The sequence below is a fragment of the Pleurodeles waltl genome, chromosome 3_1 (assembly GCF_031143425.1).
Source record: "Pleurodeles waltl isolate 20211129_DDA chromosome 3_1, aPleWal1.hap1.20221129, whole genome shotgun sequence".
Lineage (NCBI taxonomy): Eukaryota > Metazoa > Chordata > Amphibia > Caudata > Salamandridae > Pleurodeles > Pleurodeles waltl.
The window spans coordinates 770,208,868-770,226,034 of record NC_090440.1 but is presented as its reverse complement, the minus strand read 5'-3'; the positions used below and the strand labels follow the sequence as shown (position 1 = coordinate 770,226,034).

General features: G+C 40.7%; 1 protein-coding gene across 12 annotated transcripts in view; it reads left to right on the top strand.

Moving 5' to 3' along the window:
- The window catches only part of MICAL2 (microtubule associated monooxygenase, calponin and LIM domain containing 2), a 776,672-nt gene that overhangs the window by 358,132 nt on the left and 401,373 nt on the right, over window positions 1-17,167 (top strand). For 7 of the 12 annotated variants that reach the window (XM_069223592.1, XM_069223590.1, XM_069223591.1 and 4 more), the window contains one exon: window positions 1,576-1,675. In XM_069223592.1, the coding sequence (XP_069079693.1) occupies window positions 1,576-1,675 (100 nt within the window). Of the gene's footprint in view, window positions 1-1,575; window positions 11,380-17,167 lie in introns of those variants that run through there. The other 5 variants (XM_069223594.1, XM_069223595.1, XR_011201428.1 and 2 more) reach the window with 5 other exon arrangements.

Here is a 17,167-nt window from a genome sequence, read left to right as displayed (position 1 = left end):
AAAAAAGGTATCTAATGTCAGGCCCAGTGTAATATGTTGCCACCACATCACCTGCTGTCATTGTTTCCAACCCCTGTGGTTTAGTTGTTTGCTGTAACCTCAGATGCAAGACTGCTGTTCTCCGATAATGCTAGCTGCTACTGCCACAGTCATGACATTACTCTATGCTCTAGTCGCCATGGATTGGTTGCACCCTTACAAATATCAGGGCTGGAAGTTCCTTTCACCGCTGCTCAGAAGCCTATCAGTGTAGTTGTCATTGGTAACGTTTCTCACAAGTTCTGTAGACATTTTGAATTAACCTAGCTACCTTTTGTGTCAGAAATATTCAGTTTGCTCCTCTTTGAACAACTGTACCTCGGCACATAGATGCCACAAAATTCTCAAAATGAAGCCGTCTACAAAGAACCTAGAGGCATTTTGAATAAAATGTTAACAATCATAGGTAGCACATTTCCTGAGAAATTTGAATCATCTCTACTGGGGACTCACCATTCAGTCACATTCCCCTTGCATCATTCTGGCCACCAAAACTAAGAGTTAAATGTCCGGATTTGGTCAAGGCTGCAGTGTTCTGGAGGCCCATTTGACACTTAAGGTCATGTCTCTAGTCTCTCACGCCTTCACCAGATTGGCCAAGACCTTCCAGTGTCAGACTTGGTATCAAGGGTTCCGAAAAGCGAATGTAGATGATGTCAGTGCTTGTAAAGTAAACACGAGTTATTCATTTCAGGGTTGGTGGTAAAGCTTCTTTACTCTTGCATGGTCAGCCAACAACTAAGACATAAAGGCGGTCATTCCAACCGCGGCGGGCGGCGGTAGCCGCCCGCCTGGCGGGAACCGCCGAATGACCGCACCGCGGTCAAAAGACCGCGGCGGCCATTCTGGCTTTCCCGCTGGCCCGGCGGGTGACCGCCAAAAGGCCGCCCGCCGGCCCAGCGGGAAAGACCCAGCAACGATGGAGCCGACGGAGTTGCTGGGGTGCGACGGGTGCCGTGGCACCCGTCGCGATTTTCAGTGTCTGCAAAGCAGACACTGAAAATCATTATGGGGCCCTGTTAGGGGGCCCCTGCACTGCCCATGCCAGTGGCATGGGCAGTGCAGGGCCCCCCAGGGGCCCCACGACACCCGTTCCCGCCATCCTGTTCCTGGCGGTAAAAACCACCAGGAACGGGATGGCGGGAAGGGGGTCGGAATCCCCATGGCGGCTCTGCAAGCAGCGCCGCCATGGAGGATTCCTGGGCCAGGGGAAAACCGGTGTGAAACCGCCGGTTCCCCTTTTCTGACCGCGGCTTTACCGCCGCGGTCAGAATGGCCCAGGAAGCACCGCCAGCCTGTTGGCGGTGCTTCCGCGGTCCCCGGCCGGAATGACCCCCAAAGTGTACATTCAAGAAACTTAGAGGCAGGATTTCTTCGTTGAGTTTACATTTGCTAGTACCACGCACACAAAATTCCATGCTAATATCTTCTTTCTTAATATTATACTTTGTGCATAATTATTATTATTTTACATACTAAGTGCGCACAGTGTTTTATTGAATTCTTTACAGCCCCATTTTACTTTCTGATTTATAGGACGACCCCCAAGAGTGGACTAGTGAAGAGGCCCCGAAATCAGAGTCTGTCGCGGCCAGTGCTTTCACAACAGTTAGCAGCGCTGTGGACAGTGCCCCAGGTATCATGACTTCCTTCTTTAGGAAAACTGTAAGCTGGCCTCTAAAGGTGACCAGGGATCTGCTTGACCTCCCAAGACGCCTGTCTAACTGGATGCATGGGTTTCTGCACGCTGCCAGTCGCCATTTCAGGGACAATGCATACAACTATGGCTACATGTATGAGCTCTTGAGCATTGGCGTGCCTTTTCTGTGTGTGCTCTGGGAGGTTCTCAGCGACATGCGCAGAGAGATGGAGCCAGTGCCGGAAAACCTGCTCATGTGGGTGCAAAATTCTTTGGGGGTTAAACTCCTATGAGTGTCTCCATGATGTGTGCCATTCAGATTTCCGCAATTAACAGCTGAATACTTCTTGAATATATGATGCTCTGGCAAAGAGCTATACATTTCCCTACCAGTGATATGGTAGACTATGTCATGAAGGCCAGCGTCCATTCCATTACATTGAGGCCAAATGAAGGATATTCAACAAACTTGCACTTTTCTAAAAATCATTTCCATGATCCTTTTTTAGAGGCTTTATTGCTCCAAATACCTGCTAGTAGGTTTGGGCAATGATACTTCCCCGTCCCCGTGGCATATGAAGTTGATTTGCCGAAGTCTGAATATGCACACACCTTTGCTTTTGCTACTCTTTTGCTGTGGGGTTACAAGGTATATGGTTGCCTTCAGCAATTATGTTGTTGAGTTGTACATATGTTCATGTTGCCTTTGATAAAGAACTTGAGATTTTCTGAATTATCAAAATGTTTTTTATAGAGTACAATTCAATGTTTGCGAAATATGTTGTTGATTTAGTGTTTAGGACGAAAGGAGAAATGTGTAGGTTTAACCGCAATGCTCAGAATAGGGCCAGAGCCTTAAAGTACATTGTGCTGAAGTTGAATCAGAGAACCTGTGTGCTTCAGCAAATTCTCGCCTTGCTGAGCTACTTTACTTTTTATGTAGAACCTTTTAAGTCTGCATTTTTTAAATCTTATATGTTATTATATTAGTATACTAGAGCTTCTGTGAAATATTTCACCGGTTGTTTGATGTCCATGACCCTTACATTTCAAAACTGTGCCATTCCACAAAATGGCCACTTGAAGCTTGACGTTGATAGTAGACTACTAAATAGATTTTTTTCATTCAACCTTTCAAGTCTTTTTAGGGTGACTTTTGTAACTATGTGCAGACTGACAAGCGAAAGAGCACTCTAGAACATTAACCATTCAACAAACAGCACTGAAGGGTATGCCCTCAAGGAGGGTCTGTGTACCCATCCATAATCAATGTTCTTTTAATGAGCTGTATGGACAGAATGCAAGAAACCACATTTGCATGTAGTGAAACACTGGCGACCAAACAGCAACAGGGAATGTGGCAACCAGGCCCCTCAAATATTTTGTACATTTAAAATAATTCATTTACGATAATTTTCATTCTCTGTACATTGGTAGACAGCAATGTGAGAGGCTGGGAATATAGGAGAAATCACAGCACTTATGATGTCCTGCCTCTGCCCTCTTTGCCCGAAATGTAGTTCACAGCTGTTTATAAGATTCCAGTTGTCGCATTCTGTGTCAAGAAAATCTCTCTTCAAGCGGACATCTAGAATCTGACAAAAATACCTTGGGTAATATTACATAACTATTTTATAATGGAATGTTGCTGGGTGTGTGCTTGGAAGCAGGTAGCACTCTCCATATGGTAGCATGTGCTTGTGTGCTCAGCCGCTGCAGGGTAAAAACTACAGTACTTACTTACATGTCATATGTTAGGTGTCATACCTGTTGGGATGTGACACAATAAGCATTCCTGGAGTAGTAAGGTTTTGAATCACTTCCTGATGCTGCAAGGCATGGAAGCCTTTTCTGAGGTGGTAAATCATGGAAGCTTTTACTGATATTCTAAGGTACAGAAACCACTCCCAACGTGTTGAACCATAGAAGTCACTCAGGTTGTTAGAAGGTGGAATAGCTCTTCCTTATGTGGTAAGGGATTAAAGATGTTACTGATGCACTTAAGTGATTCCTAATGATTAAAGACATTGTGGCCGTTCCTATTGTGGCAGGCATGTAGGCCATTTCTAATGAGGTAAGAAATGGAATCCAATACTGATTTAGTAATTGGGCACTGTGTAAGATGTGCAAAGGCATGGTATTCATTTTTGATGTCGTAAGACAATGTAACTAACACTGATATAAAGCATTCAGATCCTGATACGTTGCCAAAGACATTCAAGGTGTGGTCGTGCATCAAATCTTTTTCTTATGTGGAAATGAACTGAATACATATCTGATTTAATAAGCCATAGATAGCTTTCCTGGTGTGGTAGGGTACCACAAGTTGTTGGCTTAGGAAATCAGTTAGCTGTTCCCGCTTTAGTGAGATATGGACACCGCAATCAGAAACGATGCAGAAGTGTCAAGCCAAAGATGCTATTTATGATGTTCTAGAGGGTAGATGTTACTCTTGTGGTGAGAACTAGAAGTAATTCCTGAGATAATAAAGCATGTAAGCTGAATCTTTTATTGGCCACTCCTTTTGTGATGTTGCCTAGTGTGACCAATTATTATAGCAGTTTGGTACATGAGTCGTGTTTCATTCTTTTCTGTTTCTGTACACCAGCTTTTGCTTTTAAAATGACTAGTACATATTCAACTTTTTACTTGCCGGGTCTGTCAGGGTTGGTCGCTGAGTTTAAGCAGATGACACCTTTCTGTGGTGGTGGCAAAATGAGTTCCTGCCACTTCCTAGTGCACTCCTAGCAACAGAAGTATCGGGAGGGCTTATAAAATACTCCTTCCTTTTGAGGCATAGTGGCCTCATAATGTTTTTGTGTGTGTCGGAGTTCATGTCTGCATTCTTCTACTGCCTTACTACGTCTAGATCTGTCTTATTGGGAACATTCTTTGAATTGGTTTACCAGGAGCATGAGGATAAATCCTGCTCCTCTACTTTCATTTATGATATAAATGGTCTTTTGGAGGATGTAGAGTTCACATCAGTGAAAATAGTTTTGACTCAAAGGAAATATCTCCTATTTCTAATCTTATAATTAAAAAGAGCCTCTGAAAGTAAGCAACCATCACTTTTATTTATACAGTATTATGACAAGCACTGCCTGTGTTGTATTGCATCAAAATAAGTATTAATGAAGAAACGAAATATTGAAAGAATAGTTGTATTGCTTATTTTCATCAATATCAGTTTACTGCTTTTTCTCACATAAATCAATTTTTGCCTATCGGTTTCTTCATTAAAATACACTTTTATTGCATACAAATTAAAAAGGACATGTAGTACTATTGTCCACATTCTAAATGTTAGAAAAGTCAAAAAAAAATATTTGAAATATTAAAGTGGTACAACCTCTAGATCATGAAGAAGGTCCTTTACAACTTGTGTACATATGCAAACCTCATTGTGTGTGTGTAGAAGAGAGAGAGATAAAGTCAAATGGCGAGAAGACAAAAGCACATCATGATCCCCATATATTATGCACCACAGACACATTATGGATGTATCTGCATATAATTGGTGCTAGAGTAACGCAGAGTAAAACGTTTCTAAATCTTCATCACTGAAGACCTTAGTGTAACAGATGTTGGCAGAAGTTTTGAAGAGCATGTTCTGTAGGTTGTTTCATTAGCTTTGTATGTTGCTATCAATAGCCTGTAAAGGGGGGAATAGATTGCTTGTTCTCTAGAAAGCATAACTTTGAATTATATCAATGCACTCTATTGAGACCTGCTATTGATCATAAACACAGACCATGAGATTAACCGAATATCTGTGCCGTTCTGGCTCCAGTTATTGTAACTTCTGGGATATCTACTTGGGAACTTATTGCCCTCTTGCTTTAGCAAATCTGACTATTCTCTAAGCAAGGGTAAACAAACAATGAGAAGAACAATTTTCAGATATTGTGTCTTCTCTTGGAAATGTACTGTTCCCTCTTTTTGTGAATAATTTGTTTATTTAAAAGAATGATGCTCTGACGGCCATTAGTCTTCATATGACGTTTGTAAGACATTTTGGCCTCAGATTTTCATGATGGCGATGTCTCCTTGGACATTCCTTTAGTCAATTAAGATTTATGTATGTGCTATGCAAACATATCACTTTCTCATGTTATATGATCAGCAGATATTCTGGAGCAGAATTTCCAATTATCTATCACTTTATCTGGCATATGGTAGTCTCGTGCCATTCTGACGTTATTGCCAACAAAGCACTATTTCAAATTTATGTCAGATGAGCTTAACAAGGGGCCTCTTTGTGTGTCTAATAAAATTGCATTGAAAATTAAGGCTCAGAGTTCGCAAATTGAGCTTGTCTTCTTTTAGCTCAATTTCACACTATCTCTACCACAATTTTCAAATGACTAGTCAAAGTACAGCACTTAACAACTTTTACAACTTCTAACCTCCGAAAAAATGTGCAAACATGACCATGCCTATAAAGCCTGTAGACCACGGCAAATCAATTTAGGATCTTCCAGGCCACATAATGACATTTCTGTCAGAAACCAATTAACTAAGGAGCTTTATTGCAATATTGTTTACATGAAAGTAGTTTGAAATCTGTGGCTACCTTTACAAGTTGCATATCGTTTTAGTGTGGTAGAGCCTTAAAAATGCCAAACAAGTGCAAATGACTACTTAGATGTAAATACAACTTATCCCACTGTGTTGATAATGTACGTTTTACCTTTACCAGAGGGCTCAGTTCACTTATGCAGTACACAGGCTTTAATGATTGTTCTGCAGTCATCCGAAGAATAAATAAGCAGGGCTCTTTGACAAAACAACCAAATGTATCTGCAGCTTGTCAAAGTATCGATAAGGGTTATTCTGAAAAAAGCGAAAAAATGTGTTATTTACATTTTTATGTGAATACGATCAGCATTATAATTTACAGCTTTTCTCCTTGAACACTTTCCCCATCATTCTTGAACTTTTTGCTGCAGCCCCTTTATTTCGGTTTTGGGAGTCATCCCTGCTCTCTAGTGGGCATTAAAATAGTCTTGTAGTGCTCTCAGTGGTGAATCACTCATGCAAGGGAGCTTTGATAAATCAATATAACCTACCAAGGTGCAGCTATGTATGACTGTCCAGCCAAATGCCTTGGTAATGCAATGTAAAGTCTTACAGGACAACAGGTCTGGTTTAATACCCCTTTTACCTATTTTGTTTTTATGAATAAGGGTGCTGATACAGAGAGTCCAAAAATGATTGAGTTGATGATTGTGTCCATAGTGGAGATGTGCAGTTTTGTTTACTTTACATTTCAAAGGCAATCGCAGATGCTCCTGAAAGTTTTAAAAATTGAGAAGGCCAGTTGTGAATTGCAGTATCAATAATTTTCCACCATATGTATTTTTCCTGATGTACTGTAAAAAAAGACCTTAAACTGGTTGAACCACATAAGCTTCCTATCTTTCCAGTTGAAAAGCTAATTTAAGAGCACTGTACAATTGCAGGGATAAAATGCTTCTTGCCACTACTTCAAGCGTTAACTGTAGTGTAAAGTTCTACTTTACCAGTGAACCACTTCCATATAATGTTACACGCCTTCAATTAGATTAGATGCTTCTTGTTGGTGTGCAACAAGGTGTAGGAGCAGTTAGGACACAGAGTAGCACATGTGCATTAAGAATGCCCTTGTAGGTTAATTTGCAAGGAAGGAGCTCCAGGAAAGTCATGTGTACAGAGTAATGTTTAAAACTGAGATATTGACATGTTTTGCAAAATCTTTAAAGTGACCATTCTGTTACAATGTACATCTTGAGTGATGGTGCTTTAATGGAAATGTGTACTATGTGCAAACAATTGTGTTCACTTGAAATGAAATCTTGTGACAGCCATGACTTTACAGATAATGTTTCCTCAATTTCAAGATCTTTCTGGTATCTTGAATCTTATTCACCTGTCACCTTAAACTACACTAAGACCTTCCTTCTGAACATCTTTCCTTATCTCTTTTACATTGCGTTCAGCTCAGTTGAACATTCCAGTGCTACACCCACTCATTGGCTGAACCATTACAGCTGTAAGGTGATTTGCTTGGCTTGCCAATTTTAGGATTTAGTGTCTAACCTCTAACACTGTTCGAGTTTGATAACACTGTCTGGTTTTAACAATATTGGAGTAATCCCTGTGTGCCTGCGTATGTTAATTAATGTTTTTGATCTTTTTTTAACAAATTCTGCTGCTATAATACACATCATATGTGGTTTCTCAACTACTTTATATGGTTATTTAAAGGATTTATTTTTCAAACCCATTGATAAGTTTACAGAACAAAAATCAAACTTTCCACCTCGAGATGTCCTTTTCTAGCACAGCCTCGTCTCTAAGTACGTATTTTTACAACCCATACATAGTTCTATAATTCTAATATGCATTCTTGTGATACTTTGTCAGGGCAATTGCACCTGATAGCTAATGGGCATTGAGTATTGCTACAAGAAAGTGAAGATATGGGATTGTTAAGGCTAAAGCTTTTTACATTAGTTTTGGAAATATGAGTAACTCACCTCACACATATATCTCTTAGTCGAAAATGCCATCTGTGAGCAGTTTTGTAGTAAACATACTTAAATAAACATGCAAGTGAGGCATGCACTGAATGTTGACATCCACAACGTTTTTGAACTATGTTGCACAGCTATATGAAGATGGGTGTTTTAATTTTCGAACACCCTTCTCAGTTTGTTACTACCAATAATACAGATTTATGAATTTTAAGGTACTACATTGGCAGTACATGCTTCTAATAGGGAAAGATCTTGTATTGTCCTGGTGAGTTTGGTTCCAAAGAAGGCGCAGGTTTTCAAGCTAGTGGTAGAGCCATAGGTGACTACATCTTTGTATGATTAATAGTCTTTAGGTTTCTCTGTATTCTCCCAGGCAATGAGTCCTACGAGTAGGACCTATCTATATAAATCAGAAGATTGCATAAATGTAGGAGCAACATTTTCTCTGGTCCTTACGGTTGATCCAAATGTTTCACTGTGTGACTTTGAGAGGAACATAGTCTGGCTTTGATCAGACTAGGTGCTACCCATACGTTTATAGAGTGGCTGATCTGTGTGTTTAAGACTTTATGCCATGGCACTTCAGCTGAAGGCTATCTTTCCTAAGCTCTTAGCAAACTCTGGGTCGATTCACATTTCCTTTACCCATCTAAGCAAGAATAATGACTGTTCTGAGAACGTGCCATGGACCATATCTCATTTTTATGGGCATTTATGGAGGCTTGCTGCAAAAGGACTAATGAATGTATGTATCAAAGAATGTGTCTGTCTTTTCCATCTCTTTTAGACAGACTCATCCAGATTTGTGAGATAACTGATACCTCTAGGCAGGTGCATGTGTAAGACTTAAAAACACCGTAGATGGAGTTACCTCAGTTACCTACTATCTTCCTGAAATGCATATTAACAAGGGTATGGTGTCCTGGGCATGCCGGATGTGAGGGATTATTGAGACCATACAAGGTGTGGCAGATTGGTACTCATAGAGGACATAAATATTGATTGTTGACATGTAGGACAGCAGCATAGCTTTTGTGAAGAGCTTTATTTATAATACACATCTTGCAATGGAATTTTGTCTTTGTTGTGCTAAGGCATATTTCAGCATCTAATATTAGTTTGTGACATTGGGATTCTAGCGATACAAAGGGGTGCACAGTGCTTCAACAGTATTGTAACCTCATTTTGGGGTCTAGAGATGACAGTGGACGATCCTAGTCAATAGGTGAGTTATAGTGAAATTTCAGCAAAGCAGAGTTAGTATCATTAATTGAGCATTGACACTTTACAGTATGGCATTGAAGCTTGATTCCTTGATGTGCATTACAACACATGCAGGTATATAGGAGCTTAGGTGAACCTTGCAACCATAATTCATGCTTAAATGTTATGACTGCCACTTCCTTCTTCGTGGTCTTTTGTGTACAAGCTCTGATTTTGTGCCTTTGTCAAAACTTCATCTATGATCACTTCATACACACTTGGTGTTTTAAATTGGAGCTGGGTTAGAATACTTGTTTGTGTTGTATGATAATTACGAGGTGCACACCCCCTGTCACTCAGTACTCCTGAAATTACAGATGTAACTCAATTCAAACAGTGGAATAGAGACCTAACCTTAAATCGAAGAAAGATAAACAGAGGTTAGAAAAGGGCAGGTTTGTCTTTAACTTTTCTAGTAGTGTGGCTTCATTAACCACCAGAGCATTCAAAGTGTAAGCTTGTCCATCACAGGTGTATAAGTATACGGATGCAGTGACTAAAATCTTTGAACCCTGAAATGTGCCACATTTATAAAAAAAAAGGAAATGGGCTGAAGCCTCATCAATTAAACAGGGATGTTTTATCTGTCCTGCTCCCCCGCCACTACAGATATCCACCAGTTCATTTCTTTATTCCATGAGCTAAGTAATAGTGGGAACGGTGTGCCACAAAACTTGTCCAACAGGTCTTTCCATGTACCTGTTTGGAACAGGATCTCAAGAACGAACAGAGCTATACAGCTTACACTCTCCCATGATTGAATATTCTCTTATGAAATTGAGTACTAAAAGTCAACATAGACTGAATTTGTATGTTTAACATACGCTTCAAGTTATTTAAACTTAGTATGCTTGCTCAGACATTGATCTCAGCTTCGCAGGGTCATGACAAGTGTTGCAACTGAGACCTCACCCAGAAGAGGGTTATTCTGGCATGTTATACAAGTTGATATTAACCTAGTGCAATCCAATGTAACTAAATTAAGTTATTACATATATAGTACATGAATTCCCAAACCACCCAGCCTTTGATTGAGCCTTATGTGAGAAGCTCAGGTAAAAAAAAAAACAGAATGAATGAGAGCTAGCTACCTAAATGAATTCCAACATTCAAGACTAGCAATAGTGGACAATTTGAGCGACCTCCTAAAAAGATATATTTTGTCATACAGGACATGATTCTCAAAGATTGTTATGCTGTAGTCAAGACTTTAATTTTTACTAGATTATAGAAAATCTGTTCTTCGTGCAAAAGGTCCGTTGAAGTGCTGCACTAACATTTCTGATAAATGTTTTTGCCACATGCCAAAAGTTGTCTAAAATATGTAGGTGATTATGCTGGATAATTAAAGGGAATTGAACCTAGCCTTATTTTGGACAACTCCTGACAATAACAGGCACAACTTTAAATGTTGAAAATTCTGAAGTGCGCAGCAGAGTAATACACGTGTCAAATACTTAAGACAAAACTCTTAAATCCAAATACTATTGAATGACGTGAAACTAAGTATCTTTGAACCCAAGTCGCTGCATTGGTATTTGTGCTGTGTTTCATGAATGGAATGAGCAAGGCTGCTCATGACGGCTTCCCTGCCTTACTAATCGATGCATGCTGCATTACAATTTCCTGCCAAAAGAATAGTCTTTATCATTTCAAATCTACTGTCCTTCCTACATCTTTCTTTTCCCTTCTGTTGCAGAATCTACTTTCCTTCAATGAATCTCAAGGAATCCTCTTATCTTATAATTCTCTCTGCCTTCAGATCTTAAATTAGCCCACTTTATACGAGTTACTGCTTGTTCAAATCTACATTTCAAATTGTTAAATTGAGTCTTGTATTTTGTACACATTGAAATCTGTTGACATTTATTTATGGTTTTTGATGTTGTAAGCAGAAAATAAATTTAGTACTTTATACGTTCGGTGTCTTCCTCTTTTCTGCCTCCATTTCTCTTGTCTTTGTTCATTTTTAATACTTTGTAACAGTCACAGCTACATTTGTCATAGGACCAAATTAATGAACATTGGGAAAATCAGTTTTGATGAAACTTACTTCCAAAGTGTAGTCAGTGCGTAATCACATTTCAGTGAGTGACTAGTGAAAAAGTTAATTGTTGCGTCAGAGCTGTACTGTTTTTCTGAGAAGGCAGGTTGTAGGCGTGTAAACTGTCTTCAGTTTTGTCCAATAGGTGCTAATAACCACAGTTCAACAAGCTACACCAAAACATTGAAAGCAAAACTAACCTGAGATCAAGAATTTACACAAGAAACCGCACAAACCAATTAAAGGAATTATTATGCTACACAATTATACATGTCAAGGATAACATCACATAAAAAAAATGAGTTAGTATACTTTTCTGAACGAGTTGGGCACACTTTTTATAAGCAACACTTCCTACATTTGTTAAAGTTCATTGTGACCATGTATATAGGTTATAATAACGTTTGTTGGAAACGTTTAGCTTTTGGGAAACCGCACAGGCCCCCTGTATGGATGGAAAATATTTATATGACTCCAGGTTTATACTATTTATTTTTTTACATTTCAATCTGTATATTTATCCATTTTTATTTTGTTTGTCATATTGATGTTTATCCCTATCTATGTTCTGTTTTGTGCAAAAACGAAGTTCAAGTAAACGTGTTTTCACATCTATGTAACCAGCAAATTTACACTCTCACTAACAGGTCTGTAGGGGTTTAGTACCTTACACCGTCGTATAAAATATTTCTAAAATACAGTGACACACCTACCTGAAAACAAGACCAATGCAAACCTGGCACATCTGTAGCTATTTGAGCTTCTTTACCAAATATCATCTCTTTTTTTAACACTGAGTGTTGTCAATCTGCACAGCTAGCGACCTTGCAGGCATCACTGAAAGCTTTCAGAATCATTCAATTGAAGCGATATTTAACCTTTATCAATATTTAAATGAACACTGGTAAATAAAATATTTGTTACCTTCTGGACTTCTGCATAAAAAGTAGGTAAAACAGAAAGCTGGAAGACTATTTTCTGATCGAGTCAGTGCGCTTCGATATCCCAAATAGTACACAGTTTTGGAGACAGTTTACCATTAGAAATAGACTTAAAGATATTTAAAACTTTTCGGAGAAGGAAGACAAACGCGTTTGCAATTAAAAAAGTTAAATAGTAACTGAACATATTTGCAAAACACATTTCGAGAACCATTTACAAATTGCCTTGAACGGCCTGTCAGGCGCACACCAGCAAAGGCGTATTGAAAATTAGCAGAAAGATAATGGTATATTTCTTTTTTAATTAAGAAAGCCACCTGACAACATATTTTTCTAGTACCTAATCCCATCAAAACACAAACCAAATCAAAACGAAAATACAAATGAGAGTGATATATGTGGCCTGCGGGAGGGGTGTTTGCACTTCATGCAATATTCTTAACACAAATATATTTATTTCATCTACCCATGGATAAGGAGAATTAACTTATTCCCATTCAACCTTGCCTTCGGATGAAATACCTAATGAAATCTGGTCAGACGTCCTCCACAGTTCCAAACAACTTTAATTATACAAGTATCATCTGTCATTTATTTATTAACCCCTTAGCTGCTGGGCCTTTCCCCCCCCCCCCCCCCCCCCAGTGCTGAGCCCTCTTTTGGCTATTTGGGGTAGTTCGCGCTTAGGCCTTCATAACTTTTTTTCCACATAAGCTAACCACGCCAAATTTGCGTCCTTTTTTTCCAACATTCTAGGGATTCTAATGGTACCCAGAGTTTGTTGTTTCCCCTGGAGGAGACCAAGAAAATAGCCAAAATACAGTGCAAATTTCTTTTTTTCCAAAAAAATGGGAAAAAAGGGCTGCCGAAGAAGGCTTGTGGTTTTTTCCCTGAAAATGCCATCAACAAAGGGTTTCTGGTGCTGAAATCACTATCTTCCCACCTTTCAGGAACGGGCAGACTTGAATCAGAAAACCACATTTTTCAACACAAATTTGGCATTTTACTGGGACATACCCCATTTTTACTATTTTTGGTGCTTTCGGCCTCCTTCCAGTTAGTGACAGGAATGGGTGTGAAACCAATGCTGGATCCCGGAATGCTAAATATTTCTGAAAACTAGACAAAATTCTGAATTCAGCAAGGGGTCATTTGTGTAGATCCTACAAGGGTTTCCTACAGAAAATAACAGCTGAAATAAAAAAATATTGAAATTGAGCTGAAAACAACAGCCATTTTTCTTTATGTTTTACTCTGTAACTTTTTCCTGCGATGTCAGATTTCCAAAAGCAATATACCGTTTTCTCTGCTGGACTTTTCTGGTTGCGGGGATATAAAGGGCTTGTAGGTTCATCAAGAACCCTAGGTACCCAGAGCCAATAAATGAGCTGCACCCTGCAGTTGGTTTTCATTCTATACTGGGTATACAGCAATTCATTTGCTGAAATATGAAGAGTGAAAAATAGGTATCAAGAAAACCTTTGCGTTTCCAAAATGGGCTCAAGATAAGGTTTTGAGGAGCAGTGGTTATTTGCACATCTCTGAATTCCGGGGTGCCCATACTAGCATGGAAATTGCAGGGCATTTCTCAAATATACGTCTTTTTTACACACTCTCTTATATTTGGAAGGAAAAAATGTAGAGAAAGATAAGGGGCAATAACACTTGTTTTGCTATTCTATGTTCCCCCAAGTCTCCCGATAAAAATGATACCTCACTTGTGTGGGTAGGCCTAGCGCCCGCAACAGGAAATGCCCCTAAACACAACGTGGACACATCCCATTTTTTTGACACAAAACAGAGCTGTTTTTTCCAAAGTGCCTACCTGTAGATTTTGGCCTCTAGCTCAGCCGGCACATAGGGAAACCTACCAAACCTGTGCATTTTTGAAAACTAGAGACCTAGGGGAATCGAAGACGGGGTGACTTGTGGGGCTCTCACCAGGTTCTGTTACCCAGAATCCTTTGCAAACCTCAAAAAGTGGCTAAAAAAACAAGTTTTCCTCACATTTCGGTGACAGAAAGTTCTGGAATCTGAGAGGAGCCACAAATTTCCTTCCACCCAGCGTTGCCCCAAGTCTCCCGATTCAAATGATACCTCACTTGTGTGGATAGGCCTAGCGCCCGCGACAGGAAATGCCCCAAAACACAACGTGGACACATCACATTTTTTGACAGAATCCAGAGCTGTTTTTTGCAAAGTGCCTACCTGTAGATTTTGGCCTCTAGCTCAGCCGGCACATAGGGAAACCTACCAAACCTGTGCATTTTTGAAAACTAGAGACCTAGGGGAATCCAAGATGGGGTGACTTGTGGGGCTCTGACCAGGTTCTGTTACCCAGAATCCTTTGCAAACCTCAAAAAGTGGCTAAAAAAACAAGTTTTCCTCACATTTCGGTGACAGAAAGTTCTGGAATCTGAGAGGAGCCACAAATTTCCTTCCACCCAGCGTTCCCCCAAGTCTCCCGAAAAAAATGATACCTCACTTGTGTGGGTAGTCCTAGTGCCTGCGACAGGAAATGCCCCAAAACACAACGTGGACACATCCCATTTTTTGACAGAAAACACAGCTGTTTTTTCCAAAGTGCCTACCTGTAGATTTTGGCCTCTAGCTCAGCCGGCACATAGGGAAACCTACCAAACCTGTGCATTTTTGAAAACTAGAGACCTAGGGGAATCGAAGACGGGGTGCCTTGTGGGGCTCTGACCAGGTTCTGTTACCCAGAATCCTTTGCAAACCTCAAAAAGTGGCTAAAAAAACAAGTTTTCCTCACATTATGGTGACAGAAAGTTCTGGAATCTGAGAGGAGCCACAAATTTCCTTCCACCCAGAGTTCCCCCAAGTCTCCTGATAAAAATGATACCTCACTTGTGTGGGTTGGCCTAGCGCTCGCGACAGGAAATGCCCCAAAACACAACGTGGACACATTAAATATTTTCATAGAAAACAGTGCCTACCTGTGGATTTTGGCCTCTAGCTCAGCCGGCACCTGGGGAAACCTAGCAAACCAGCGCATTTTTGAAAACTAGAAACCCAGGGGAATCCAAGATGAGGTGACTTGTGGGGCTCTGACCAGGTTCTGTTACCCAGAATCCTTTGCAAACATCAAAATGTGGCTAAAATAACACGTTTTCCTCACATTTCGGTGACAGAAAGTTCTGGAATCTGAGAGGAGCCACAAATTTCCTTCCACCCAGCGTTCCCCCAAGTCTCCCAATAAATATGATACCTCACTTGTGTGGGTAGGCCTGGTGCCCGCGACAGGAATAGATCACACAACGGTCAATGTTGGTCCTTACGTGAGGGAGCTGTTGACCCTGGGGTGATCCATTCCTGACGCAGGCACTAGTTGTAGGCAATCAAGTGGGGTAGTGTTTTTATCAGGACAGGTGAGGAGTCACTGGGTGGTAGGAATTTTGTGGATCCCAGCATATTCCTGTAGTTTGTGTGACAGAAATGCGAGAAAATAGAGTTTTTATTCAACATTTCAGCTTTGCAGGGTATTCTGGGTAAGAAAACTTTGGGGAATCCACACAAGTCACACCTCTGTGGACTCCCCCGAATGTCTAGTTTCCAGAAATGTTTGGGTTTAGTGTGTTTCTCTATATGGCTGCCGAATCCAGGACCAAAAACACAGGTGCCTGCCTTACAAAACCAGTTTGTTTTGCCATAGATAATTTTGATGTCTCCACAATACGATTTGGGTGGTGGAATTTGGGGCTGAACTAAATTGGGGAGCTCCCAAGAGAGCACTCTCTCTCTCTCTGCTTGCCGCCGCATTCACCTGCTCTCTGGGTTGGGCTATCCCACTATTACCCAATTGCACAAACAGCTTGCGAAGGGACAGCAGGACTGTCCTCATCACCTCCCTCATAATGTACTGGAAGAGGAGTTATTGAATGGGACTCCTACGACTGAAAAATCACTCCCAGAGTCTGCGCCATTGTCCTATCCCTCAGATGCTGTCTCAGTATCTGATGTCTCAGTCTCTGATCCTATGTCAGAGCGGTCCTCTATAACCCGAGTGCAGGCAGCAGTCATCCATCAAGATGCCATCTCTGCTATTGGCTAAACTGTTGCTCTAAAACACTAACCTACGTAGACAGTCACAAAATCGATGGTGTGTGTGAGATACGTGCAACAGTAGAGGCCACCTTACCTGCGCTTCTTCCCTCAATCAGCACGTTCTTTCAAGACACTCAAAAAACACCTTGTCACATACCATTCGTCAGTCTTTAGCACCTCCTGCGCCCAGTCCAACAATCATTATTGGTGCTCCCACTCCCTCATCCTGGGATTCCCTCATTACCACCCAGCAAAAGTGCCCTTCATCTCTCCATAGCCGCCGTCAACCCCGCACATACATTTCATTGGTATTATAGCGCAGGTAATGGCTGACTTTACTAATGTACTCAGCTAGTTACATAAAATACAGATTTGCTCTTTGCAGTAGGCATATAAACCTTCTGCGCTTCTTTATGGCACTAAAACTGCCACTAGACAAGTCTGACCCTTTCCCCCCCAGGGAAACCACACACATATTGACAAAAGTGATATATATATGACAGCCAACCACCTGAAACTCAACTCAAGCAAAACCGAAATAATCCTCTTTGGCCCACACAAAAACACCTGGGACCCCTCATGGTGGCCTACCACGCTAGGCCCTGCACCCACCCCCGCCAACCACGCACGCAACCTCGGCATCATCCTAGATTCC